Source organism: Nicotiana tabacum, chromosome 7, assembly GCF_000715075.1.
Source record: "Nicotiana tabacum cultivar K326 chromosome 7, ASM71507v2, whole genome shotgun sequence".
Lineage (NCBI taxonomy): Eukaryota > Viridiplantae > Streptophyta > Magnoliopsida > Solanales > Solanaceae > Nicotiana > Nicotiana tabacum.
Window position 1 is genome coordinate 42546825 of NC_134086.1, and position 26932 is coordinate 42573756.

General features: G+C 35.1%; 3 protein-coding genes across 4 annotated transcripts; all 3 read left to right on the forward strand.

The window, feature by feature from the left end:
* Window positions 1–42: 42 nt before the first annotated feature.
* On the forward strand, window positions 43–1779 carry LOC107777489 (uncharacterized). The gene has a single exon (XM_016597524.2). It carries the CDS (start codon window positions 43–45, stop codon window positions 1777–1779), a length of 1737 nt encoding a protein of 578 aa, XP_016453010.2.
* Window positions 1780–6870: 5091 nt separating this feature from the next.
* On the forward strand, window positions 6871–11711 carry LOC107777487 (CASP-like protein 1E1). The gene is made up of 2 exons (XM_016597520.2): window positions 6871–7199; window positions 11133–11711. Exons 1-2 carry the CDS (start codon window positions 6958–6960, stop codon window positions 11473–11475), a joined length of 585 nt encoding a protein of 194 aa, XP_016453006.1. The 5' UTR covers window positions 6871–6957; the 3' UTR covers window positions 11476–11711.
* A 3682-nt stretch (window positions 11712–15393) lies between these two features.
* LOC142182533 (uncharacterized) lies at window positions 15394–16916 on the forward strand. Of its 2 annotated transcripts, none has more exons than XM_075256768.1 (2): window positions 15394–15742; window positions 16148–16916. In XM_075256768.1, exons 1-2 carry the CDS (start codon window positions 15506–15508, stop codon window positions 16517–16519), a joined length of 609 nt encoding a protein of 202 aa, XP_075112869.1. In that variant the 5' UTR covers window positions 15394–15505; the 3' UTR covers window positions 16520–16916. The 2 variants fall into 2 exon arrangements, with proteins under 2 accessions (XP_075112869.1, XP_075112870.1); XM_075256769.1 differs by having other exon boundaries at window positions 15394–15715.
* Window positions 16917–26932: the final 10016 nt, after the last annotated feature.

A 26932-nucleotide genomic window follows, 5' to 3' on the forward strand; every position in this document is an offset into this window, starting at 1 on the left:
AGAATTTACTTTGCACATCCTGCAATTGGAGAACATTTTTACATGAGAATGCTGCTTAATTTTGTCAAAGGATGCACTTCATTTGAAAGCATTAGAAGAATAAATGGAGTAACGCATGACAATTATAAAGATGCATGCTACGCTTTAGGATTACTAGAAGATGATAAAGAGTGGAATGATTGCTTGGCTGAGGCTGCACTTTGGGTAACAAGAAATGAGTTGAGAAATCTCTTTGTGACGATACTTATTCACAGTCAAGTAACTGATTATAGAAAAATTTGGAATACCAACTTTGAGATTTTATCAGAAGATATAATATCATTACAGAGAAAGAGATTTCGATTGAAAGATTTACAGTTGACAAAAAAACAACTTGAAGCATATACATTATTTGAGATTGAAAGCATCCTATTGAAGATGGGAAAAAGTTTGAAAGACATAGATAGAATGCCACTCCCAGATTCAGCTTTACTAAATAATGCCGGAAATCGTCTTATCAACGAGGAGCTAGAGTATGACAAAGATGCTCTAAAGATAGTGCATGACCAATCATTCGCTCTGTTAAATGCTCGCCAAAAGTCAGCGTATGAAGCAATAATAAATTCAGTTGAGAAGGAAGAAGGCCGTTTATTATTTATAAGTGGACATGGTGGTACTGGGAAGACATTTCTATGGAATACAATAATAGCCAAGATAAGATCACAATCAAGAATAGTTCTCACTGTTGCTACTTCTGGAATAGCTGCTTTGTTATTACCAAATGGTAGGACAACTCATTCACGGTTTCATATTCCTTTGGATGTTAGCTCAGAGTCAACTTGTGAAATAAAACAAGGCAGTCAATTAGCTGAACTTCTCTTGAAAACTTCCTTGATCATTTGGGATGAAGCGCCAATGGCAAATAAATTTTGTTTTGAAGCCTTAGACAAAACCTTGAGAGATATCCTCCGAGTGAGGTATGAAAATAGCTCTGACAAATCTTTTGGAGGCCTTACAATTGTATTTGGTGGTGATTTTCATCAAATACTACCAGTAATTCCAAAGGGTACACGAGCTGATATTGTTGATACGTCACTAAACTCCTCTTACTTGTGGCTATTTTTCACAATTTATGAGTTGAAGCAAAATATGCGTCTCTATAGTGGAAGAGTAAGTGATTCTGAGGCTGCTAAAATATCGACTTTTGACAAATGGTTGCTACAAATTGGAGATGGCTCATTTTACGATGATATTAATAAGGAACTTATTAAATTACCTCCTGATGTATGTATCAAACCATCCAATGATCCAATCGGATCAATTGTCGAGGCAGTTTACCCATCCCTCTTGCAGAAGTACAATGACCCAACATATTTGAAAGAAAGAGCAATACTAACGCCAAAAAATAAAATGGTTCATGAGTTGAATGATACAATTATGAAAATGCTACCAGGTGAAGGAAGAACATATTTTAGCTCAGACAATGTGTGTAAAGCAAGTGTGAATACTAATGATGAAGATCTGTTGTACCCAACTGAATTTTTGAACAGCTTACGGTTCCCTGGAATCCCTAATCATGATGTACATTTAAAAGTAGGTACCCCAGTTATGCTTCTCAGAAACCTAAACCAAAGTGAAGGCCTATGCAATGGAACAAGATTGATTGCCATGGATCTCGGCAAATGGTCCGCCAGCGCAAACATCATTTCTGGAAAAAACATTGGCTCGAGAGTCACAATCCCAAGAATAATTATGTCACCTAATGATTCAAAGTGGCCATTCAAGCTTAAGAGACGATAACTTCCTTTAGCGCCATGTTTTGCCATGACAATCAATAAAAGTCAAGGACAATCCCTAAACCATGTTGGATTGTACCTTCCGAAACAAGTATTCACCCATGGACAATTATATGTAGCTGTCTCCAGAGTAACAACAAGACAAGAATTAACCATACTGAATGCTGACAACGACATAGAAGACCTTGTGTTCATTAAAAATATTGTTTACAAAGAAGTTTTCCAAAATATATGTCCTACGGTTGCAATAAATACGAGGTATTTTTTCTACCACTAAGGACGTTCATAATTGTGTAGTTTTTTTAAAAAAATTAATTAATTATGATCATTTCTCATCTTCTCTGGCAGCTGAAACTTCAGGACCATCCTCACCTTGCGATGGTTGGCTATATTGATTGAGGAAAGGACAGGCTCGAGCACCCAAACTTCCACATTTTAACTAGGCTGGTTATGTTTGATATGATTCTTACTCTTAGCTAATGAATTTCTACTTACCTCTTTGATGTTACTTATAACAATTTGTTATGCATAATACTATGAGCTACACTTCAATTCTCTCAAAAATTTACTACACACTCTCTCTACTCTGTCTTAGTTTGCTTCTAAATTTGTTCATTACACTAATCTAATTTTTGAGAAAACAAGAAGTAAAAATACCAATAGCTATGGAGATGAGGAGAGAATCCAGGCAGAAGAAGCAACAACAGACCTTACTCTCCTCAACTAAGGCAAAACATATTGATGGTAGTTTAGTTAAAATAATGACATTGTCTATCTTTTCACATCTCAATTTGTTGATTCTTTTTGTTGTTTATTATATTCTTTTGGGATGATGCAACTGCTACTGATGGAAAAGAGGTTAAAATCAAAAGTTAAAGACAGATTATACAGTAAAATTGACTGCACAAATTGAAATGGTAAGTTTTGCTGGTAATGCTCCCTGCTTAGGTGTTAATAACTCTTCCATTTCCTTGGTTATCTAAAATGATTCCTTTATCACTCACCCGTCATTTCTGTTGCCTCAGTCCTAACTATTTGTGACTTGACGTGCAGTCTTCACATCTAACGGTTGTTCTGAAATAGTGGAAAGCATACACAAGTCTGATTACCACACAATATATTCTACTATTGATGCTATTTTTACTGTTAATTAATATAGAAAGACATAACCGTGTAAGGGGTTTGTAGGTTAGAAATATGTTGTTGATTATCTTATGTCGGTAGCCCTTTGGTTTAAAGTGCACATTCATTTACTATAACCTTAGTAAACAAAATCACCTGTTTTGGTATAAGTGAAGTCAAAAGTAGAGAACGACGCCACATAATACATCTGAGTTTAATTTTTCAGTACTACTTTTATAGGCTCTACTCCTTTATTGATCTCCCAGTTTAATTAAAAAATGTCAAAAACATAAAAGAAATACGATTATTTATGCCTGTATTAACATAATACGAATATAAGATGCAGTTATATATGTTTATTTTTATAGGGTATAATAAGCATTTGAATACCATATTAAGCCTTGTGAAATGGAATTCTCCACCTCGATAATGGAATACTATGTTTTTTCTATGTGTTTGCATCTACTCAGATTTTTTTTCACTTGCCATAGGTGCCTGGGGAGCCCGATATATTCTACATCTGATCTGGCGTGCTATTACAGGGCGCATGAATTCATCTTTACGGTTACATATACACAAATGCAATTCATACGTGGTCAGCTGGTTGCGTTTTCACTGAGGTACTTTTAGTTACAAAATTAACTTTTCTTATATTTACTGCTATCTATAATACAAATACAGAACAACAATTGTAACATAAAATAAGTTTTAGAAACAATCGACCGATTGATAAATATTGTCCTGTTATTATGAATTTTAACTGGTAAGATTCCAAAAAAGATTTCGCTTTAATGTATGTTATCTTTCTTATTTATTGTTTTTCTTTTTATACACCTATTCTCTCATTTTTCTCTTTACCTTCCCATTATATCATTAATCCACCAAATCACTAACGGTTAATTCCAAATAAAAAATAAATCCCTCCTAATCCTCCTATACTCTTTCAAATTTTTGATACTCATCTTTTTTTTTTTTCAAGATCTCCAGACATTCAATTTACCCATATAAATACAAGAAAGACAACATACAAGGAAGATGAGAGGAAGATTCAAAATAACACAAAACATAACTTCATGAAAAGGAGCAGTTTTTAAGCATCAGGTTTAATCATAAACTATACATTATTCTCTTATTGTTCTACACAAATCACATTCCTTTGCACAAATAGATATTGTCTCTAAAGTAGCATAAATATTTGAGCATATAAAATAATACATTCTTATAGAGATCTAAATTAAATATACATTAATAATATAATTCAACATATGCTTATTACTGCACAATAAAATTTGTCTTACATTAGGCAGGATTTCTACAATGGATAAACAGATTATAGATCAACGACATCAAACTTCCTTGAATAATTGTCAAGGTAAATTATTTATGCTTAATTAAATAATTTAATTAATTTACTATTCTTAGCTATATTAACACTACAATTCGTCTTTTGTTACAGATGTGAAAAAATAACCTGAAGCTTCCTTGGATGAGATGTATACAAGAATCACACAAATGCGAAAAGAATATTTGAAGTATGAACAAGAACAACTTAGAAACGAATTATATAAAGGAGTATTACCAGATACAACATGCAAAGAATGACTATTTATTCGAATATTATGTTATTGCATTTACAAAATTTAAGTTTACATTATTACAAATAAATGTTATTTACATACCATTTATCGACGTTAAATTAATGAACTTCGTTTTTCATTTACACCATATTAAATATACAACGTGGGAATATAATTACAAAATTATAGCATATTTTAACGATCGCGCGAAGCGCGGTCACGTTCCCTAGTCTTAACTAATTTTACGAGATATATCAAGGTTTAAGACAAAAAGAAAATAATATTTTGACCGAATGCCATCTTTTAACAAAACTTTTGGAAATGCTATTATCTCCACTATAAATATCGAATAACTCTGTCGATCCAGATTAAACCGATGAAAAAAATCACATGATATTTTGCTTTTACTAGAATTTAAAACCTAAGAACTCGTGATTCTCGATCACTTAATTCTGTTTTCTTTCTTTCCATGGAAAAAAAAAAAGAACCACGGAAAGAGATGTGGTGATGATATTCCAGCTAATTTTCAAAGATATGGGGGATATCACTTACCTGTTTCAAAATCACTCGAGTTTATAACTTTTTTTAATCAAGTATGATCCATCAAAAAATCATTTACACCTCAGTTTTTTTCCAGATTATATGCTTTTATCTTTGCAGTTAATCTCGCCGTGTAATATTTTTGGTTGCTCATACTTTAAAAGCAAAAGACAATTAAAATGATATTTAAATGAAACAATACAATGAGAAAGAACAATTACCTAGCATTAGAAGTTTGATCTTCATTTTTAATTAATTCACACAAAGTTCAATTACTTTAATATGATAAAAAATAAATTTTGTAATTTTACTGTTATATATTGTAGGTAAAGTTCAATTACTCTATGCCATGAAACTGCTAATTGTTATAGTAGTGAGAGAAAATAATCCTTTAATATTGTATTATGATATCGATGGATTCTATACGGAGTATAAGTTTTTTTATCATATTAGTAATTGTAGTAAATATCAAATTAGTTACGGAAAAAAGTTATTGCAACAAAAATTCATACATGTCATGTATAAAATCTACTTCATTCTTCTTCTAAAAATAGTTATTAAGCATAGAAGTATTATGGTCCATACTCTTAATCAAATTTGGCGTTTTCTCTTTATTATATTTAACTCATAATAATAACGGAAAGGGAAATCATTTATTATGTCAAGCAAAACCGCTAACGTAATTAATACGACGTTACTGCTGAATATGAAGAGAAAAGTCAAAATAATCATATTTATTCATATAATATATAAAATATTACTAGTACAGACTTGCATTGAGACCATTCCAGTTGTCAAATTAGAAGAGTCAAAAATCTCTTGTAACTCACAAATAAATGTAAACGCCATAGTATTCCCACTTCATTCGTCTTCTTTCAATATATATATATATATATATATATATATATATATATATATATATATATATATATATATATATATATATATATATATATATATATATATATATTCATACACAGTTACCCCACCCGTCACCTCCCAAGATCTACATGGAGAAAGTTTATCAGCAACGTACGTAAATATTTTCATAAGCGGTGTAAATATATAAAAAAATAAACAAATAAATAAATTATTATAATTACAAGTAGTATCATGTTTTAAATTTAAATCCAAATATTATTTTGCTTAGTGTGTATATACACACACACCTCATCTTACCCCGCTGGCACCTCCAAGGAAGGATTTATAGTCTATTTTATGGGGCACGTGAACCCATGATCTTTTCGTCAAACTAAGTAAATTATGTATATATTTGTTAGAATTGATCTAATATTATCTGTTAGCACTTATGCTCTAAAGAGACTAAATAGTGAACTTGGTTGAATACTTAGTTTTTTACTTGGGATCAATTTCCATTTAATACTTTTTTTTCTCCTTACTTTAGTAGTACACCCATATTATAAAAATCTTAGATCCGCCTCTACCTCAGGTAGAAATTACATGATTTGAAAGAGGTTCCAGTAAGTTTTTTTTTTTGGTCAAAAATAGTCTTCTTATACATATAAAGAAGTAGTTGCATTTTTTTAATATAGCTTCTCGTATAGGCTAAGTATAAATTAAAATTACTTTAGATTACTCGTTTATATCTCATTATAATATTGATATGATGTATGATATACTTGCATTATTTTTTTTACTTCCCTTGGTATAATTTCTGATTTTGCCAAATATCCACTCGATCCCCACCCCCACAAACAACCCTCCCACAACTCATCCATAGTACCCTAACAAAGCCAAAAATCAAAGTTTTCTCTTTCACACGTCTCTGTTCAAACATATACTACGAACCCCCTCTTTTATTGTCCACTTGACTTTCTGTATTACTATATAAACCCTTCTCCTTCACTTTCCAATAGCACCACACCAATTCATATTCAGATTTTTCCTTCTTTGAATATTTTCACTTAAAACTCTTAAATATTATGGAAACAGGGAGCAATATGAATGGAGGAGGTGGAAAAGAAGTAGTTGGGGTGGCTAATAAGCAAAGTATAAGATGGACAGATTTTGGTTTGAGGTTTTTAGCCTTTGTACTTACACTTGTGGCTGCCATTGTTCTCGGAGTTGACAAACAGACTACCGTTGTTGCTGTTCAGTTAGTCCCCACATTGCCGGCCATTAATGTTCGGGCTACTGCTAAGTGGCATCATATGTCGGCCTTTGTGTAAGCATTCAATTCATTCAAACATCTCTTTGTTTATCTTTAATTGGTATAGACAGTCAACCAGTGGCAGACCTGAATTTTTACCTAGGGTGCATTTCTTAAAGTAAAACATCGACCTTATATGTACAGTATGACTTATTGACGAAAGAGGTTTGGATGAACCCCTGTTGCCCATGCTGTGAGCAGTTACATGCAGGGGCGGATTTAGGGGTGAACCCCTTCGCCGAAAAAATATACTGTATATATAAGGTAACATCTGTTTTTTACCTTTATATATTAAGTTTTGAATCCCTTTAACATAATCTAAAAGTGTAGTTTAGTGGTCAAGGGGGTTCAAAATCTACATAAGGTCATGAGTTCAATTCCCGCTAGATACAAAAAAAAAAATTTTGAACCCCTTTCGTGGAGATCCTGCCTCCGCCGCTGAGTAGCTACTTTTGTCCCTGTATTTTTTACTGCAAAAAAGATTCCTCTCCCGAAAAAATTGACCGCAAACTGAACGTGCATGTGCGGGTATCGATATTTTATTCCCACCAAGGAGCCGTAACTTTACTTAGATTAACCTAAGACTATACCATAGTAGAAGGGCCAGTACAGAAGTTAGAAGTAGCGAGCTAGCCTATAGTAGCTGGGCTTAATCAAAGTCTCACAACAACATTAGTTAGCATGGGTGGAGCTAGGGTGCCGGGAACGGATTCGGCCGAACCCAGTAACTTTGGTTTGAATCGTGTATTTGTCTTAAAAATCCATTCAATATATATAAATTATTAATTTAAAACTCAGTAACTTAAAATAATTAGAATCCTGAACCCATAAATTTGACATCGGGGTCTCGCCTATGTTAGTTAACCTTTTGAATTGAATCAATAGGGCAATTCAAAGAGGACTTTCGTTAGAAAAGTTAATTTGATTGTCGACGAGAGAGGATGTACATGTTAGGAAAAGTATGTAAGAGCAATAAATATCTAGCTGAATTTCTACTCTAATCTCTGTTTACTATGTGGAGAGAGAGAGATAGACACACAAGGTTATGGAAAGATAGTAATAAAATGTAGTTTTTGTGACATTTAATCTTAACTAAATATATACCAGCTGAATTTTTCACAAAATACTCATTATATATCTCTAACTTATATTGTTAATAGTCATGGCAAATAATTTGTTTAGCCAACTTCTGAGAAGTCAAAAATGCTTTTTTCTTTAAAATGCTTATTTTAGAGAGAAATTGTGTTTGTTGCCAAAAGAATAAACATATATGTTTCTTCAAAGTTTGAAATGCCAAATTCTTGCAAAAGTTGAAAAGTAGTAGCCCGAATTTCTCCTATTTTTGCGAAGGAGTTGAATTTTTCAAACTTGAAAAGAAAAAGTACAACAAACAAATTTTAAAAATAAAAAAGTTTTCGAAAACAAATTTCATTGAAATTTTCCTACGAAACGCCATAAAGTACCTTTTTGGCCGTCTCTTTCTCTTTTATTCTTCATCCCTGTTTCTTTTTTACCTTTCTACTTCTTTTTTTTGTTTCCGAGTTGAAGAGCTACGTTTATATTTTTCCTAAAAGATTTTCACATATATTATCTGATTGTTGGGATTTGTTATTAATAACAAAAAAGGTGTGAATGGAAAATGGTGGGAAAAGAAATGGAGGGAAGTGAAATTTTGAATTAGTTCAATTTACTAATCCACTTTGTCCCTCATTAGAAGAAAGAAAGAAAATCTTTGTGTATATATATATAGAAGCACATCTTCTAGTTCTTAAAGAGTTAAGAAGAAGTGGTGTCTCGCGCCGTCGTCGTCGCTCGGCTCAGGCTTTGATCAAAGATTGATTGATTAATCTTTTTGGACAAATCCCGGATTATTTTAAATCCGTTAGTTGTTTCCCGCAATTTTTTCCATCTGTTCCAACAACTATGGCTGTTCTGAAAGGTTGCAAACCTTTTCAGAAACAGTGCCAAATTTGGCTATAAATAGAGGGTCTTAGCCTCATTTTCAACCACCGAAAAATTTGAAATCTCTCCCCTCAAACTTCTGCATTCTGCATTGTTTTCCAAAACCAAAAACGTAAGCATTTTGTATGATTTGCTCCGTCATTTGAGTTCGACGAAATTCTGTGATTTGAAGTGCCGCTATCACAGAATAGTTATTACGTTCTATCATGGGAGGAATTAATCCGCAACCTTAGGCATTGTGAGGGGATTAAATTTCTTAAGAAAACACAAGAAACTTGTGGGCTCGGAATTTTCTGCTTTTATTTTTAAACTAAGTTTGTTCATTTACCCATTTTTGAATACAGAGAGTTCTAACACTGATAAATTACGTAACGTATCTTCTAATATCTCTAACGTCGTTATCTCACATGCACTTGGACTTCATCTTATTTTCTAATAAGATAATTAATTCTATTTCTCATGACAATAGTGATGAGTTATGCATGACGAATTGATGATTTAAATATTGTTGTTTTTGCCCTCCAATAAATTAAGTTGACCCCAAAAATACGCCCAAAATCTTGGTTATGAGTTACTGGCTATATGTGCCACAGTTTCTCTCCATTATCAACACTTAAGGGTGGCAAACGGATCGGGCCCGATCCTAAATGGGCTTTGCGAGCCGGGCTTAAATGATCCGGTTCTAAGTGGATTCGGGCTTCGTGGCCGGGCTTAAACGGTCCCGGGCTTCGTGGACTTTTGGTTTAATCAGATCGGGACCACGAACTAATGGTCCCGGGCTATGTGGGCCGGTCCCGGTCCTAAACGGGCCTAAGTGGGCCTTGACTTTTTTTTTAAATTTTTTTTTATCTAAGGCAATTTCTTGTAAATTATATATACTTCAATTTGAGTTTGAGAAATGAGAAAGATTGATGATTTTGTGAGAAAAATGAAAGAATAAAGGGGTACTTATAGTTGAAAATAGGGAAAAAGTGTAATTATAAAAAGTTTAGGGTTAAAACAAAGTTGGGGGAGTTAAATGGCTATTTTAGAAAGCCCAAACGATTATTTTTGCCGGCCAACGGCCATTTTTTAAATGTTGCAACGACCAAAAAATAAATTAATTTTTTTTTTAAAAAAAAGTAGTCATTGGGCCCGTTTGAGCCCGTTTAGGACCAGTTGAACCGACCCAATTAGGACCCGATCCCGGTCCTAACGGGCTTCTTCAGTGAACCGGCCTACTTAGGCCTCAAGCTCCTTGGTCCTGGACTTAAACGGGTAGCCCGTTTAGGCCCACTACACATGAATTTACGAGTCTGGGCCGGGTCCGGACCTAACCGACCCACTTGCCACCCTTATCAACACTCATGCGGTCATGCCAAATTAATACGACACGTAATCTATTTTGTACTTATTCAGAAAAACCTTCGCATGTAAGTAATCCGATTTCTTTCTTTCGCTCTTTCCTTTTTCTATATATAGCATGTCATTATTTGACTATTTCAGCATCAGCTGTATTAGAAAGGAAGTGGACAGAGAAAAAGCCTGTTGATGCCAAAAATGTTTTCTTTTCTAGGCAAATTTCTTTTGCCATTTTTTGCTTATGGAAGATTAATTAATTAGACTAGTGATCATCAGGGCTGGAGCGTAGCTTATAGGTTCGGCCGAACCTAATATCATTGGTTCAAATTAAACTTTATATATAATTTAACAAATTCATTAAATATGTACAAAATCTTAATTTAGGATCCGATCACTTAAAAGAGCTAGAATCCCGAATCTATGAACTTACAGTTCTGGCTCTGGTTTTGATATCATAGCTAAATCTGATTAAATTATTAATCTTTAAATAGAAATATTAAAGCTACACGAGAAGTAATACTACTGCTGCTAGTATAAGTTAGTACAATTTTATCCAAAACATCAAGGATTCGGTGAGAATATCTTGGAAACAAGAGTGTTATTATATAATATATGAGTGATTTTTATGATCAAAATATATTTCAGGTACTTTGTGGTGGTGAATGCAATAGCATGTGCATATGCAGCTATGTCCTTAGTCCTTTTATTGGCAAATAGGGGGAAAAAGAAAGGTCTCTCCTTAATGATCATTCTCTTGGACCTCATCACGGTGGCGCTGCTCTTCTCCGGTGGTGGTGCCGCCTTGGCCGTCGGCCTCATTGGATACAAAGGGAACTCCCACGTCCGATGGATCAAGGTGTGCGACAAGTTTGATAGGTTCTGTGGTCAAGTTGCCGCGGCCATTGTTATTTCCCTTGTTGGTTCCGCCTTGTTTCTATTGTTGGTGTTGCTTGCGGTGTTGAACCTCCATAAGAATAGACGTCTTTAGTAAGTTGGACCGGACATCACTGTCATGAAAAAAAATGTCAGTAGAAAATATTTTGCTTGTATGATAGCTTTTCCGCGTTCCAAGTTTTATTGTAATGACTAGGTTATGATGTTTTCTTTTATATGTGTTTGATAAATCATCTGTTGTAGACCCATGTGTGTTGCATTTCTGCTTTTACTAAATGTAGAAATTTGGGCCATGAATTGACTTATATATATCTTCTTTAAATTTGCTTATTTTCCATGGATTCTTGAAATCATAAGCAAAAATTAAGTTAGATGGATGTTGAGCTTTGTAATAGAAAAAGTTTTCTAATTTGTACCCACTTGTGTTACTGTGAGTTTACATGATCATAAAATTCATTATCTTTAAGAAAAACACAATGATCAAGAGGTTATAATTTGAATTACAAAATTACTAACGTTGCAAGTTTGAATTCAAGTGATCATAACTATGTAGAAATAGCTCCCACTTGCCATCTTTCGTCCCTATCTTTAAAAATATAGTGCTGTTGTTCTAAGATTCTATGCGTGCAATACTATGGAGTTTCACTTAGAATTTTGAAACTCTGTGATAATGGCTACGTTTTCAATTATAGAGGCTGAAAAGCATAACTTTTGCAAATATAATCATCGGGCTCGATGAAATTGGAAGTCACAACTTTGGGCTACTCTCCAGGCCCATCTTTTGGACCTAAGCTCTAAACTTTCTTTTTGGATCAGTGTAGAATTAACCCAAATAACCGTTCACCCAACCACTTAAACTAAAGTCAGTGGAGGTATAATATATGCATAATATATATAATTGTATATATATATATATATATATATATATATATATATATATAATTGTATATAATTTATGTATATGACTAGAAAAAGTAAATAATGAATATGACCGGCTATTTGTGTAAGGATCACATAGTTCTGGGATAAGAGGCGAGGGATTTAGGGTAGAAATGACACCTGATAGCTCCTCTAAAAGGCTGTTATTTAGGAATTAGCCAGTGCATCTTGAATATTAGTTTTTCAGTTTAATTTTTCGGGACAAAAATGTCCTGAAGTTATTTTAGTTTAAAATTTCAGGACAAAATAACTACTAGCTAATCTTAAATAGCATCTCTGAAAATGGTTATTTATGCACTTGCCTAGGATTTAGGTAGGGGTAATTATTTTAGGCCAAATAGGTAAAATTAAAAGAAAATGTAATATGAGTGAAATGAATAATAAGTTTGATCTGGATAGGTATTTAGCATAATTTTCTCTTAAAACTTTTAAAAAGGGGCATTTATCAACTCTTTTTTTTTTTTTTTTTGGCTACTAACGTTCAAACAGAGTTTCGAGCAAAAAGGTTCACTCTGTTTCAGAAAAAAGATGAGAAGCTCGTTACTAATGTTTCAAACAAACCAAAAAGGAAAGGGAATTATGTTAAGATTGATTAAGGCTACCTACTATTTGACGGATTAGTTCGTTACTCCCTCCGTTTCACAATAAGTGACCAATTTGTTTTTTCATTTTGGTTCAAAATAAATATCCAGTTATGTAATCAAAAAAGAATTCAATTTGTTTTTACAAAATAACCCCCATGTACATATCCCTAAAAAGTTTTCTTACTCCTCATATTAAATGTCTAATTAAGGGTAGTTTAGTCATAGTAGGTATTTTTGTATAAAATTTTGTATTTTCTTAATGGGCGTGCTAAAAGCAAATTGGTCAATTATTGTGAACCGGAGAGAGTATTCCTTTTGCTTCGTGAATACTTGAAAGTTAAAAGAACTTAGTAGGAGCCCGTTTGGATTGACTTATTTTAAGTATTTTTAAGCCAAAATAACTTTTAAGCTATTTTGTAGCGTTTGGATAAAGTAAAAAAGTGTTTTTTAAGCACTTGTTTTTAAGTTAAAATGACAAAAATAAGTCAAAAGCTAAAATTCCTAATTTATGACTTTTGACTTAAAAGTCACTTAGAACAAACTCATCCAAACGGGCTCTAAATCACTATCAGTTATATATGAGATCAAATATTCCGTACCAAAAAAGGAAAAAAGTATATCGCTATCAGGTAATTCTGAAAAAATTACTCACGCTCAATGTCTATATGACTATAATCTATATTAACTCAATAAATATATAAAATATGTTTTCATGAGTAAATTTCATGGGTGGTCATTCAACTTTGTGTTCATTACCCAAAAGTTATTTTCTTTCTTTTGTTACATAAAAGTAATTTAAATGTGTTTATTACCCAAAAATCACTTTTCATTCTTTTGTCACACAAAAATCATTTTACTATGCTTTAGTTATCACAATATTCACTTTGACCATATTTTACAAGCCTTTCACCTGAAAAGTCTATTTTGCCCTTGACATAATAAATCCTCCCATTTATGTAATATATTCGTACATTTAATTTCTTCTTAATATTAATTTTCAAGATATATAAGTAGCATTATTAAATTTGTCAATAACATTACCGTGAGCAAATCTCAAGTCCACGTTCTTAATCATGCTTAATGAAATATGTTTAAAAAATCAAAGCTCATTGATTTACCAACCAAGCCATACCCATTAATTTAATAAATAAAATACACATATTTAGCAAAATAACGCATCCGATTAATACTTTTAATAATATTAACGGATGAAGCTTTAAAAAATTTAATATTAAACACAAATATGTTTGAAACTTTTTCTTAAAAAAATTTTATTGACTATAAAAACTATCATTTGTTAAACAAATTAAATCTGTTTTTATTATGTTAGATAGATATTAAAATAAATATTTTTTTAATATTTTTATATTTAAAATATGTTCATGTTTGAATATGATTAAACAAATTGAGTTCCATGCAAAAATTAAATGTATCGATATATTATAAAAACAATAAATAAAATAATTTAAATTTATTTTAATTATAATTAAAATACCTCAGTAAAAATATATTATATAGTATATAATATAGAAGCTATTAGATAAATGAGAGGATTAATGTCAAGGACATAATAAACTTTTCAAGTAAAAGTATTATAAAATTTGGTCAAGGTGACTTTTGTGATAAATAGAGCAAAGTAAAATAATTTTTGTGTAACAAAAGAAAGAAAGTGACTTTTGGGTAATGAAGACAAAGTTAAATGATTTTTACAAAACAAAAAGAAGAAAATGACTTTTGCGTGATGAATAACCACCCATAAAATTTACTCTGTTTTCATCGATATTATCACAAAAGTATATCTAATTATTACACATTCTCACTTCATTTAACCTGGTAAATTAAGATAGTGGTAGGGTAAACAACATAAGTTTTTACCCAGCATTGACATTTGATAATGCTCAGGTATGTTCAAACGGTAAAATGAGTTAGAGTAGTGTAGTTGCTGTTTTTTTAATCATGAGATATTACTCCATCTGTTTAGAAAAATAGTGAACTTTATAGAAAAAATTTATATGTAATTTTTAAATAGTAAATTTTGATTTAAATATCAAATGACATACCAATTCACTTCACTTGACATTTCACCATTCTTACAGCCCAAGTACCATACCCCCACTACCCCCCCCCCCTACCCTCCCACCCACATGGATGTTTGTTTGGGCAATTCAGATGAGCAATTTTTTACTACACAAGTAACACAACCACACTGTAAATCCTGAAGATTTCAGAACAATCATCACCATAGATCAAAAAACGGACAGCTGAGATTCAATTAAGTGATCAATCACCATGCAAGTCTCAAAAAACACATGCCACACACAAACAAAACTTTCCAACTGCAACAGAATCAAATAAAAGATTATCATTCCTCGGTGCAAAACTGCATAAATCATACATATTCTAACCAACTCCCTTCTTCTTTTTGTTCATTGTGCGTGTGTGTGTGTGTGGGGGGGGGGGGGGGGGGCTATATATACATACACATATAATCATATAATACAGTAATAGTAGTAGTAGCTGAGTGAGGAAAAACAGAGAAGGAGAAATGTGGAAAGAAATGATGAAAGAAGAAACAGAAGAGGAAGAATAAAGAGATTATTTATGGGTATAATGGAAGGGTACAAAGATACTTGTATTACGCCATTGACGGATTTTTCTACTACGAATGAGATGGTGGGTTGTAGCTCATTAAATTATGGGAGAAGTCAGAGAAAAGAAGGTCCTATTAATGAGAATGAGAGTATGAATATACAGAAGGGACGTGAGGGAAGAAGGAAAATGGCTGAGATGTATTCTGTGCTTCAATCCTTGGTCCCTACTCTCTCCCACGTCCATAAAGTCATTTTCCCTTCTTCTGCTTTTCAATTCAGCAATTGGGTTTCCTTTAGTTCATCTGTGTATCGTAATTTGTTTTTTTTTGTTTGTGAAAATTCGTAATTAGTTGAGTAATGTTAAATGGTCTTATATAGTTTGATGCTTTTTGTTTTCCCTTTTTGTGGTTATCTCAGTTTCATTCTGACTGTTTGTTTAAGTCACGTATTGAAGAATTAGACATCTGTGTACATCAGTAAAGTGTGTGTGTATGTGTGTGTTCTGTACTCAAATATATGGAAAAGTTGCAATCTGAATGGTTACATCTGCAATTGCAACTATTATTAGATTTGTTTCCTGAAATGTAATTTGGCAATACTGGATACATAATGGCTAAGTCAGTGTTTCTTTCTTGGCTTTTGAAAATTTCAGGAAACAAGACAGAACATTGTGGCAGAGTCTACAGATTACATCAAGCGCCTAGAGCAAGAAATAGTAAGGTTGGAGAATTTGAAGAAGTCATTTTTGGTTGATAAACCAGCATTATCTCAATGTAGAAACAGGGTTTCCTCTGTTAATGTCACTGTCTTGAAAGGATTAGCATTTTTCGGGATCCAATTTCAGCTAAGTCAAGGGCTTATGACCAAGATTTTCTGTGTTCTTGACAAGCATCAGGCTGAGGTTTTGGCTGCTAATATCTCTGTAAGTGATCATCGGATAGCGACATTGACAATCACAGTAATGATAGGACATAACAAAAGCGATATAGTAGAGAATATTCAGAGAGAATTATTTCTTGTTTAGGACTGGTTTTGTGATTTATAGGCGTTGGTTGATAGATGATTTAAAATCATCAAGTTTTGCTATTAGTAATTAGTAAAAGCTTTTTTGAGATTCTTTTGTCAGTGAGATATACACAACAGACCTGGGACAGGAAACACTTGTTGCTGGTTATGTACAAGCCATTATTTAAAGAAAATGCATACAATCATTAGAGAGTTGTATTAGATTTTATTTCAAAAGTGAAAGCAAAACACAGATGTTACAAAGGGAACTGATTTATTCCATTGTGCCATGGACTGTGGATAATGCGGTGCTTATGCTTCTCTGAGCCGAGGGTCTATTGGAAACAACCTTTCTATCTCCACAAGGTAGGGGTAAGGCTGCGTACACACTAGCCTCCCTGGGGTTATACTGGGTTTGATGTTGTTGTTGTTGCCATGGACTGTGGAATTTTGTATTGTGTATTATGTTTCAGTTGATGTTGTCCTCTTTTCTCTGCAAATCTACAACTCAATGTGCCATTTGATGATCAAGTAAATCAAAAACCTTGGTTTTAATTCCTGTTGTTTATGCTTTTCACAGAGTTCTGCCAGCTCTTTAATCACCCATCTATGTTTTCATCTGCTCCCATTTTGATCTTATCGCCCATTTCGTACGGTTTCCCTTATTTCTTCCCCCCGTTCTCTCTACAACCACATCTTTTATCGCTCTAATTATCTTCCACGTTCAGTCCCCCATCACCTGCCTTTATCACCTCTACTCCAGCAACAGCTATCCCCACCAGCCTAGCATTTATATATTGATCAAATTGCAGTGGCATGGCAATAATACGGACTCCGGAATTTATACTTCCCATTACAGAACTCCATTCACAATGTCTCACGAAACCACCAATACTTAGAATGAGCAAGAATTCTAGCCTTAGGTGCTCATCTCTCCACAACTAATCGTCTTCCTCTAACCCTGTCAAGATTGCCCTGAGTTATTGTCTCTTCAATACTTGTTTTATCCCCAACTGAAACTTGATTACCTATATGAAGTTGATATTGCTAAGCTCTAGCCATTGTGCAATCTCCTCCATCTCTTCCTTAGTCAAGAAACACTTGCTTTTAAAGGACACTAGCACAGTTGAAGCGGGGTCCTTCTCGTTTAACCATTGTATGATCTGTGAAGATTTTCATCTGTATCAGGCTCTCTAACAAGTGGAACAACAGGTATTACCTTCTTTCCGGCGATGCATGTTGCCTCAATTTCTCCAAAACCTTTTCTTTACCATGGTTTGATGAGGACTCAACAGGATGAAGCTTGCTTATCTAAGAGTCCTTAAGAAAAATGGATGCAGAAGGGAATTGAACCCCTGTATATTTGAACATACAAAGGAGAAAAGCATTAGGTGTAGCCCCAATAATTTGGAAATGTACTGCAGGAATGTTATGCGACACTTCCATTTCCATAGCCCACGCAAAATTGATATCATACATGAACAAGTGTGGTTTATGAGAGTCAATAATGTCGGAAAAGGCAGGGCTAGCCATTTCTAAGGCCTCTACAAGTGTAGACAAGAGCTGTGGAGCTAGGCCATTAGTTGTATGATAGTGAGGAGGAAGCTGAGGCAAACATGGTAGATAAATAGTTTGATACTTCAATAAATTGTCTCTGTTGCTCCCAAACACACACGCAAATATACGTGGTCGTACAAGTAATAAAATGATAAGTCGAGTATCAAACCCACAGAAACTTGTGTCAACTACCCACTAAATTCACCAAGATTGTTATTCAGTCAAGCCAAATTCGAGTTCAAGAATGTGATTATACTAAACTATAATTCTATGCAGTAACTAAATTATCAAGTAGTAAAATGATTGTTATGTATTCAATAGAGACAAATATTCCAGGGTTGTGATCGATTCATCAATCTTATTGTGTTTTAGTTAACTCTCCATTTCATACAATTCACTCATGGTTGCTAATTAATCGATAATTGCTCTCATAGCCTTCTACCGAAGTACTCCTCGCCTATTCAAAATAGATTAACGCCTATATTCCTATGGAATAAATCTATCAAGAACGCATTAAGATTACGATATTTAATTAAGCACGGTAACTAGGTATATTCCTATCCTAACCACAAATCCCCCCACAAATCCGCCCCCTAAGAGTTAAGATCATGCTCTCTTTAATTCTTCTCTAATCTAAACATGGCTTTCCCAAGCATAGCATAGATAGTAAATAGAACATAACTGCTGGCCAGACAATTAAACAATTAATCACAGAATTGAAGAAACAACCATATATTAGTGAATTGTAATCAAGGTTAAGTCAACGTTAAATAACAATATTCATGGCTAAATCACAACCCCAGAACTATGGGTTTTTATCCACTCATGATAGTGGTAAACAATTTCATAAGTATTAGATAATTGAAAATACTAAGAAAAGATGAAGAAATCTAAGATATTCTTGCTCCCGAATGTTTCCCGTGTGTAAATCCTCTTCAAAGTGGCGTCCCTCCTCTAAAAATAAGCTTAGTCTTGCTTTTATACGTGTTAGGTAGGTCTAGGGCCGAAGTAACCTTGTTCCGGGCAAAATTGGATAGGATTCACGCCACCAGCGGCCAGCCCAATTCTAGGCGTTGTCCCTGCCGCTATTAATTTGGAGCATACTGCCTCTTCCACCACAAGTAGCATGGGGCGCTGCCTGTGGTGCTGAAAATGCCATTTTTTGCCTTTTCGTCAATTTTGGCTCTAATCTCGCACCTTTCGCCCCCAATTACTCCCGGATCATTCCTACACATAAATACACCTCAAATTAATACAAATCAACACATTTTATATCCTAAATCCATGAATCAAATTAATATAAATCAACACATTTTACATCCTAAATTCGCGAAACAAGAGTAAAACATGAGGCGATATACATATAAATATATATACTTTAAGCTAAACATCAACACCCCACACTTAGACTCTTGCTCGTCCTCGAGCAATGGGACTATCAATTATACCCCCAACTACGTACAAGTCTCAACTATAGAGGAGCACTTCAATTTTTAACCATACACTCTACCCTTGACTATGATCAATACCGGCACACAAGCATGAACATACAAAATTTCACATTCTTCCTGTTTAAGCATGCCCAAGTATAACATTTCAATTCAATCAATTCCAACAACCTATTTGTAACCTCCCAACCTCAAAAGCCGACTTGTAACCACTAAGCACTCTCAACTCGCGCACTTACCCAACGAGAAAGTTTACAATATCACCAATCATTCATGAGATCATGTGCCCTAACCAACAAACGAAAGAGTGAATATATACTAGTCCACACATTCAAATATGTTTTTGAATATAAATTAAGGACATCCCACAATTGAACAAAATTCGCTCACTCTCACAAAAAATTCATATGCATCCCGTGGTCGTACCATAAGCTTGCATGTAGTGTAGATCTCTACTAATTTAAGCTAACCAAATCTAGGATCAATTAGGACTTTAAGGTTGTAATGTAGGCTAAGGGACGGGTATGATACATTTAGGATTAGTGACTAACCCTTCTAAGCACTTTAATACACTACATTGACAATTTAAACACATTATCTCCTCGACCAAATCACTTGCCACAAACCATATGCAACATAGCCCTTACTTTCATTAAGCACTTCTATACTCCCACTAGCACAAATAAATAAGAATTGGATGTTTGTTTTTTTCTACATACTTTCACTATCATTTTTTTCTTTTCTTGCAATTTCTTTTCTTTTCTTTATCTTTTTTTCTACACACACTCCATACATTAAAGTTCATCGGCTAGTGATTTTTGATTTCAACTTTAGTGCACCAACGGGCCCTTCCATGATTCCACTCAAAAGCTACTCCCCAATCTCTAACTTTACTTCTTTTAGCGACTAAGTGTCTTAGGAGGTAAAGGTTCAACAATCTCAAATTAAGAACAAAATAGGGGTATGGCTTGTAATGTGGGTGCCAAAGAAAAAGGTCTATAGGCTTAAAGGGCTAGCAACGAAAATTTTTACTTTTATATGACAAGCACATCTATGACCAAGCAAGAAACGCCTACGTCATCTCCTAGATTAGCACACTTACAATTTCGCTTCGATTAACATACGGGGCAAGTTCTAGACTACACAGAATAGTACAGAAGATCACAAATCCTCACACACACTTTGCACATGACTAAATCACAACGGTTCTGTTCAACTCTCAAGTCAAGCAAGCACACATAATTGAGAAAAATTAAGCAATATTGCACTATGTGGGATACAAGTCAAACAACTGATAAAAGGCGTCACAAAATAGGATATTTACTTTACTTAGACGTAATAATTCAAACCAAATGCACTGGAAGATAGAATGTATATGATAGCCTAATGTGCCCATATCAACCACGTCACTAGGTAGCTCCGAGCACTCAGTTTCTTCCTATACTACTCCTAAAAAAAATAAAGTACCCGGTTCGAGCTATACCTCTGGAAAAGGACCGACGCCCAAATAAAAACTAAGGGATACTACCTAACTATCCTAAAAAAATCTTTTTGGTATTTTTAATCGGACTTTATCCTTCAAGAAAATTGTCCAAAAGATCCATCGTCGGAAAAAGTTCGAGCTTTTTCTATTTTTTTTGTATTTTTATATATTTTTTTCTTTTGTTTTTTTTCTTCTCTAAAGCAGCTAAACTAAAACTAGACTAAGTAAAAATGATAAAAGAAACATATTAAAGCTAATGAAAGAAACAAAATGATACAAAATATACAACTACATCACAGGTAGTATTCCTCCCACCCCACACTTAGTCTATGCATAAGTCCCCGATACATATAAAAATGTAAAACAGAGTAGGGTGAAAAGAAAACTCCCTGTCAGTCGGAGTCCTCCTCCTCATCGTGCCCTCCATCAGCAGCTCTGGGCACATCATCATCCGGTCCTAGAGGCACCAAAGCCATTGGCGCTGTAACATCATCACCAACCTCGTCCTCTGTATTTGAGCCCTTGACAGTGTTTACATCCTCTGACGAGTAAACGGGGCTGCCAGGTGCAATCCCTAACATCTCCTTGGATGAGCTCGGCAAGTCATTGCATAAATGCATACGCTCATCGTCTGAAATACCAGCCTTACTCATAAGTAAATTCAAAGAATTATAGAGGTACCTGTTGAAATTTTCGTCTCGTTCGTTCCTTGCTGCCTGAGTGAGCTTTGACGGCGTCTCCAACAATGATGTGATGTCCAATAACCCTGTAGGAGCCTGTTGTGATCCCTCAGCAACCTGTTTCCCATTTGCTTTCCGCAAAGAGACTTCTCCCTGCTTGCACCTTTTGGGCGCGGGGGCAGTGGTGGAGGACTTGCCTATTCCCTTGCCTTTGCTAGAACTATCACGAGCTATAATATCCTACAGCACAAATAAGCATGAATGTGAGAACTCATCAAGAAATATGCCCAAGGTTGTCGCGCAAGTCATAAATGACCCCACACTTAAAACCAAAGGCGCAATGTACAATACATCACAAATTTGAGCTAAATGCACAAGTGTTGCACTCCAAAGCTATGGGTACTCAAGACTTCCCCATGCTACACAATAGCTAAAAGGCATTAATCAATGCCACACACACAAGTGATTTATCATGGCTTAGTGAATTCACCTTAATGTAAGTAAGAGGCATATGCTACCTTTCTTTCTACAACTACACTAAATTAGTTAAGTCTAGAACAATCTACAACATACATTATATAAGATACATGGTGTAGGAATATGTTTGCATCGAAACCAATCTCCCTATCATGGGAAATCATACCCACACACCCCAGACTTCGCCCAAATTCATACACAAATATAGTCGGTTACTCAGACTTCACCGGTACACCAAAATCTTCATTCAAACATTTTAACAAACATCTTGTGAGCATAGAGTATGTGCATTCTAGTTTAACAATGGTGGAACATGTGGCCCTCCCAAATTTCAACGAAGTAGAGGAAATTCTAGTTTACTACTCCGTACACATAATAACCACATAATTGTCGACCAATGTGGACCCCCCACCATAAAAATTTCTTAAGAAACTACATAGGGGAAAATTTGATGATTAGGGAACTTGGGAGATGGGATGTACATTGTTATCTTCCAATTAAAATACAAAAAGAAGAAGAAAAGGAGAAAGAAGAACATACCTTGTAGAGTTTAGGATGAGAGCAAGAGAAAACTTGAGAAAATGTGAGAGAGGAGAAGAAGATGCTCGACAGAAGCATCGTGAGGGAGAAGAGTGTTTTTTTTAATTTTTGATTTTTGAATTTGGGTGTTTTGAGTTTATTTGGGTTATGGTTTAAGTTGAGAAAGGGATGGGTATGGGTAATAAATGGGTTATAATGTTAGGGGTCGTTTGGTTGAAATATGATTTATACTGGTATAAGTTATGCCGGTATAAGTTATATTGGTATAAATTATGCTCGGATTAGTTATGTTGGGATTATTGTTCATTCATTGTTTGATATGTTGTATTAAGAATGACAATTGCATAATTTTTAAGAAGAAGGTATAAGTTATACTGGTACTAATTACCCCACCTTCTATAAGGTATAAGTTATCCTAGTATTAAAATTAACACCGGAATAACTTATACCTGGTTTACTAACCAAACAGAGTATTAAAATTTGCTTTATTTCTCTGTTCGACACCTCAGCTTGGCCACTCGTTTGAGGATGATATGTTGTCGCAACTCTATGGCGGACTCCATATTTAGCTAGAAGGTTATTCAACAACCGATTGCAAAAGTGTGTCCCTTCATCACTTATCAAAGCACGTGGAGTCCCAAACCTCGAAAATATGTTTTCTTTCACAAATGCAGCTACCACAATACATCATTTGTTGGCAATGCGATCGCCTCTACCCATTTTGATACGTAGTCAACTGCTAACAAAATGTATTTGTTTCTTCTGGACGATGGAAATGGTCCAATAAAATCTATCCCCTCATACATCAAAAATCTCAACCTCCAGGATGATATTCAAAGGCATCTCATGCCTCCTAATGATTGTTTCTATTCTCTGACACTGGTCACACTTCTTAACAAATGCATAGGCATCCTTGAATAAAGTTGGCCAAAAGAAATCGGATTGTAATACCTTTGCAACTGTTCTATCTCCTCCATGATGGCCCCCATAAGGTGATGCATGACAATCATACAACACAAATTCTACCTCCTTTTTTGGAATGCATATCCGCATCAACTGATCAGCATATTGCTTGTACAGATATGGCTCATCCCAATAGTAGAAGTTCACATCATGTAAAAACCTCTTTCTAGTTTCAGATTCAATTTCAGGAGGAAGTACCCCACTCACAAGATAATTCACATAGTCTGTGTACCATGGGGGAGGGTCTTGGGTGATAGCAAAAAGTTGTTCATCAGGAAGTATTTCTTTAATTTGGCCACCCTCCTCCACGTGGTCGTGATTTTTCAGCCTTGATAGATGGTCAGTTACTTGGCTCTCTGTGCCCTTTAGATCTCGTATTTCTACATCAAATTCATGCAACAACAAAACCCAGCACATCAATCTAGCCTTAGATTCTTTTTTTGTAAATAGATACCTGATTGATACATGATTGATATGGACTATGACTTTTGTTCCCACCAAGTATGCCCGAAATTTCTCAAAGGCCCACACAATGGCTAACAACTCTTTTTCAGTGGTGGTGTAATTCAGTTGTGCATCATCAAGAGTCTTACTCGTATAGTAGATGGAATAAAACACATTGTCTTTCCTCTAGCCTAGCACTGCTCCAATAGCATGATCACTCGTATCACACATAAGTTCAAATGGTAAAGACCAATCTGGTGCCACAATAATGGGAGCAGCCACCAACTTCTTTTTGAGTTCTTCAAATGTCTTGAGGCAGGCGTCATCAAAATTGAAAGTTAAATCTTTTTCAAGCAACCTGCACAAAGGAGTATCAATTTTAGAAAAATCCTTAATAAAGCACCGATAGAATCCCACGTATCCCAAGAAACTCCGGACACCCTTCACAGAAATAGGTGGAGGTAATTTTTCAACCGCCTCCGCCTTCGCCTTATCAACTTCAATGCCGCTCCTAGACACTCTGTGAGCCAACATGATGCCTTCCTACACCATAAAATGGCACTTTTTCCAATTCAATACCAGATTTGTTTTTTCACAACGGGCCAGCACCTTGCTTAAATTCTTCAAACAATCATCATAAGAAGACCTAAAGACTGAAAAATCATCCATAAAAACTTCCACAAATTTTCCACCATATTAGTGAAAATAGCCATCATGCATCTCTGGAAGGTAGCTGGTGCATAACAAAGACCAAACAGCATTCGCTAATTCGCTTGAAGACGAAAGTGCCATAGGGACAAGTAAAAGTGGTTTTCTCCTAATCTTCTGGGCATATGAAAATCTAATTGTATCCCGAATAACCACCAAGGAAGCAATAATATTCATGCCCCGCTAATCTGTCTAATATTTGGTCAATGAATGGAAGTGGAAAGTGGTCCTTGCGGGTTGCTTTGTTGATAATCAATGCAGACTCTCCACCCCGTCACTGTGCGAGTAGGAATTAGCTCATTTTTCTCATTCTCAATCACAGTCATCCCCCCCTTTTTGGGCACACATTGAACTGGGCTTACCCAGTTGCTGTCAGAAATAGGAAAGATGATACCTGCATCGAGCAACTTAATTACTTCCTTCTTCACGACCTCCTTCATAATAGGATTTGACCTCCTTTGTTGTTCAACACTGGGGCGGTGTCCATCTTCCAGGAAAATTTTATGCATGCAAAACGATAGGTTGATTCCCTTGATGTCAACAATTGTCCACCCAATAGCCTTTTTATGCTCGCGAAGTACTCTGAGTAATTTTTCTTCTTGTGTGTTAGTCAAGCTGGATGAGATAATTAAGCGCAATGTCTCAGAGTTCCCCAAATAAACATAACACAGATGCACGGGTAGGGGCTTAAGTTCTAGCTTTGAAGCTTCTTCAATAGATGGCTTATGATGGGTCAGAGTGACAGGCCTGTCCAACTCCTCAAATTTCCCAAATCCATGGACATAACTGTAGGACATATCAAGTACTTTCTCAATTTCTCCCATCATTTCATCTTCACTAATTTCTTTATCCCCAATCAAAGCTCGTTCAAGAGGACCTATAGGGCTCATATAAGGTACTAAAGATGTAGCATCACTTTCCACCACAGAAATCATGGATAGCTCTTCATAGTGGGCTGGCAATCTGAGTGCTTTATATACATTGAATGCCTCCACTCGATCACCTACTCTCATAGTCATCTTTCCTTTGCAAACATCAATAATAGCTCAGCCCGTGGCTAAGAATGGACGCCTTAAAATAAATGGGACTTCATGATCAAGTTCGTAGTCCAAGATAATGAAATCAACATGGAATATGAAAGAACCCACTTAAACTAACGCATCTTCAATCACTCCTTCAGGATGAGCAAGGGAGCGGTCAGCCAACTGTAAGATTACCGTTGTTAGGCGTCGCTCACCCAACCCCAACTGTCTGAATACAGATAGCGGCATTAAATTGACGCTCTCTCCAAGATCACATAAAGCTCGCTTGACTGCATGCTTACCAATCGAGATTTGGATAGTGAAACTAACAGGATCCTTCAATTTTCGAGGTAGCTTGCTTTGAATTCTTAAGCTACACTCCTTAGTGAGTGCCACAGTTTCAGAATCGGTCAGCCACCTTTTATTTGCCACTATGTCCTTGATGTATTTTGCATATTTGGGCACTTCTTGCAAGATGTCTACCAATGAAATATTAATTTGCACCTGCTTCAAAATATCAAGAAATTTTTTATACGCGGTATTATCCTTCATTTTCTACAATCTTTGAGGGAATGGAGGTGGTGGCCTCGCAACCAATAGTGGGGGCTTCTCAACCACCGCCTCTTCAGCTGGCTTCTCTAACTCCTTTGATTTTTCTGATTTTGATTCTAAAGTGGCTGGCCTCTCATTAAAAGTCACCCGTTTTCTCCTTTTTGATAGACTTCTTCTAATTGTCTCTCATTCCTCAATTATACGACATAAATGGATACCTTAGGATTAGCTTCAGTGTCACTTAGAAGAGCTCCAACTGGTCTAGTATTTTGGGCACTAGCAAATTGTCCCACTTGGCGCTCCAAATTTCTCATTGCTGTGGTTTAGGCTTACTGATCAGCCATCAATTTCATCATTTCCTCAAGGTGACTTGTTGAGTTTGCATGTTGTTCAGCCTGAGGTGGTCTAAATTGTTGTTGAGGTGCTTGTGGTCGGTATTGATTTTGAGCACCTTGATTTCCACCCCAAGAGAAATTTGGGTGGTTCCTCCAGTTGGGATTGTATGTGTTCCCATATTGGTTTGTCTGGCCCCTAGTTGCATTACCCACAAAGCAGATA

Bases quoted from the DNA above. Each gene is read 5' to 3' on its own strand.
- LOC107777489 (XM_016597524.2), top strand. From the start codon at position 43: ATGAGAATGCTGCTTAATTTTGTCAAAGGATGCACTTCATTTGAAAGC.
- LOC142182533 (XM_075256768.1), top strand. From the start codon at position 15,506: ATGGGTATAATGGAAGGGTACAAAGATACTTGTATTACGCCATTGACG. The intron at 15,743-16,147 runs GTCATTTTCCCT...TGAAAATTTCAG, and splicing joins CTCTCTCCCACGTCCATAAA to GAAACAAGACAGAACATTGT.
- LOC107777487 (XM_016597520.2), top strand. From the start codon at position 6,958: ATGGAAACAGGGAGCAATATGAATGGAGGAGGTGGAAAAGAAGTAGTT. The intron at 7,200-11,132 runs GTAAGCATTCAA...AATATATTTCAG, and splicing joins CATCATATGTCGGCCTTTGT to GTACTTTGTGGTGGTGAATG.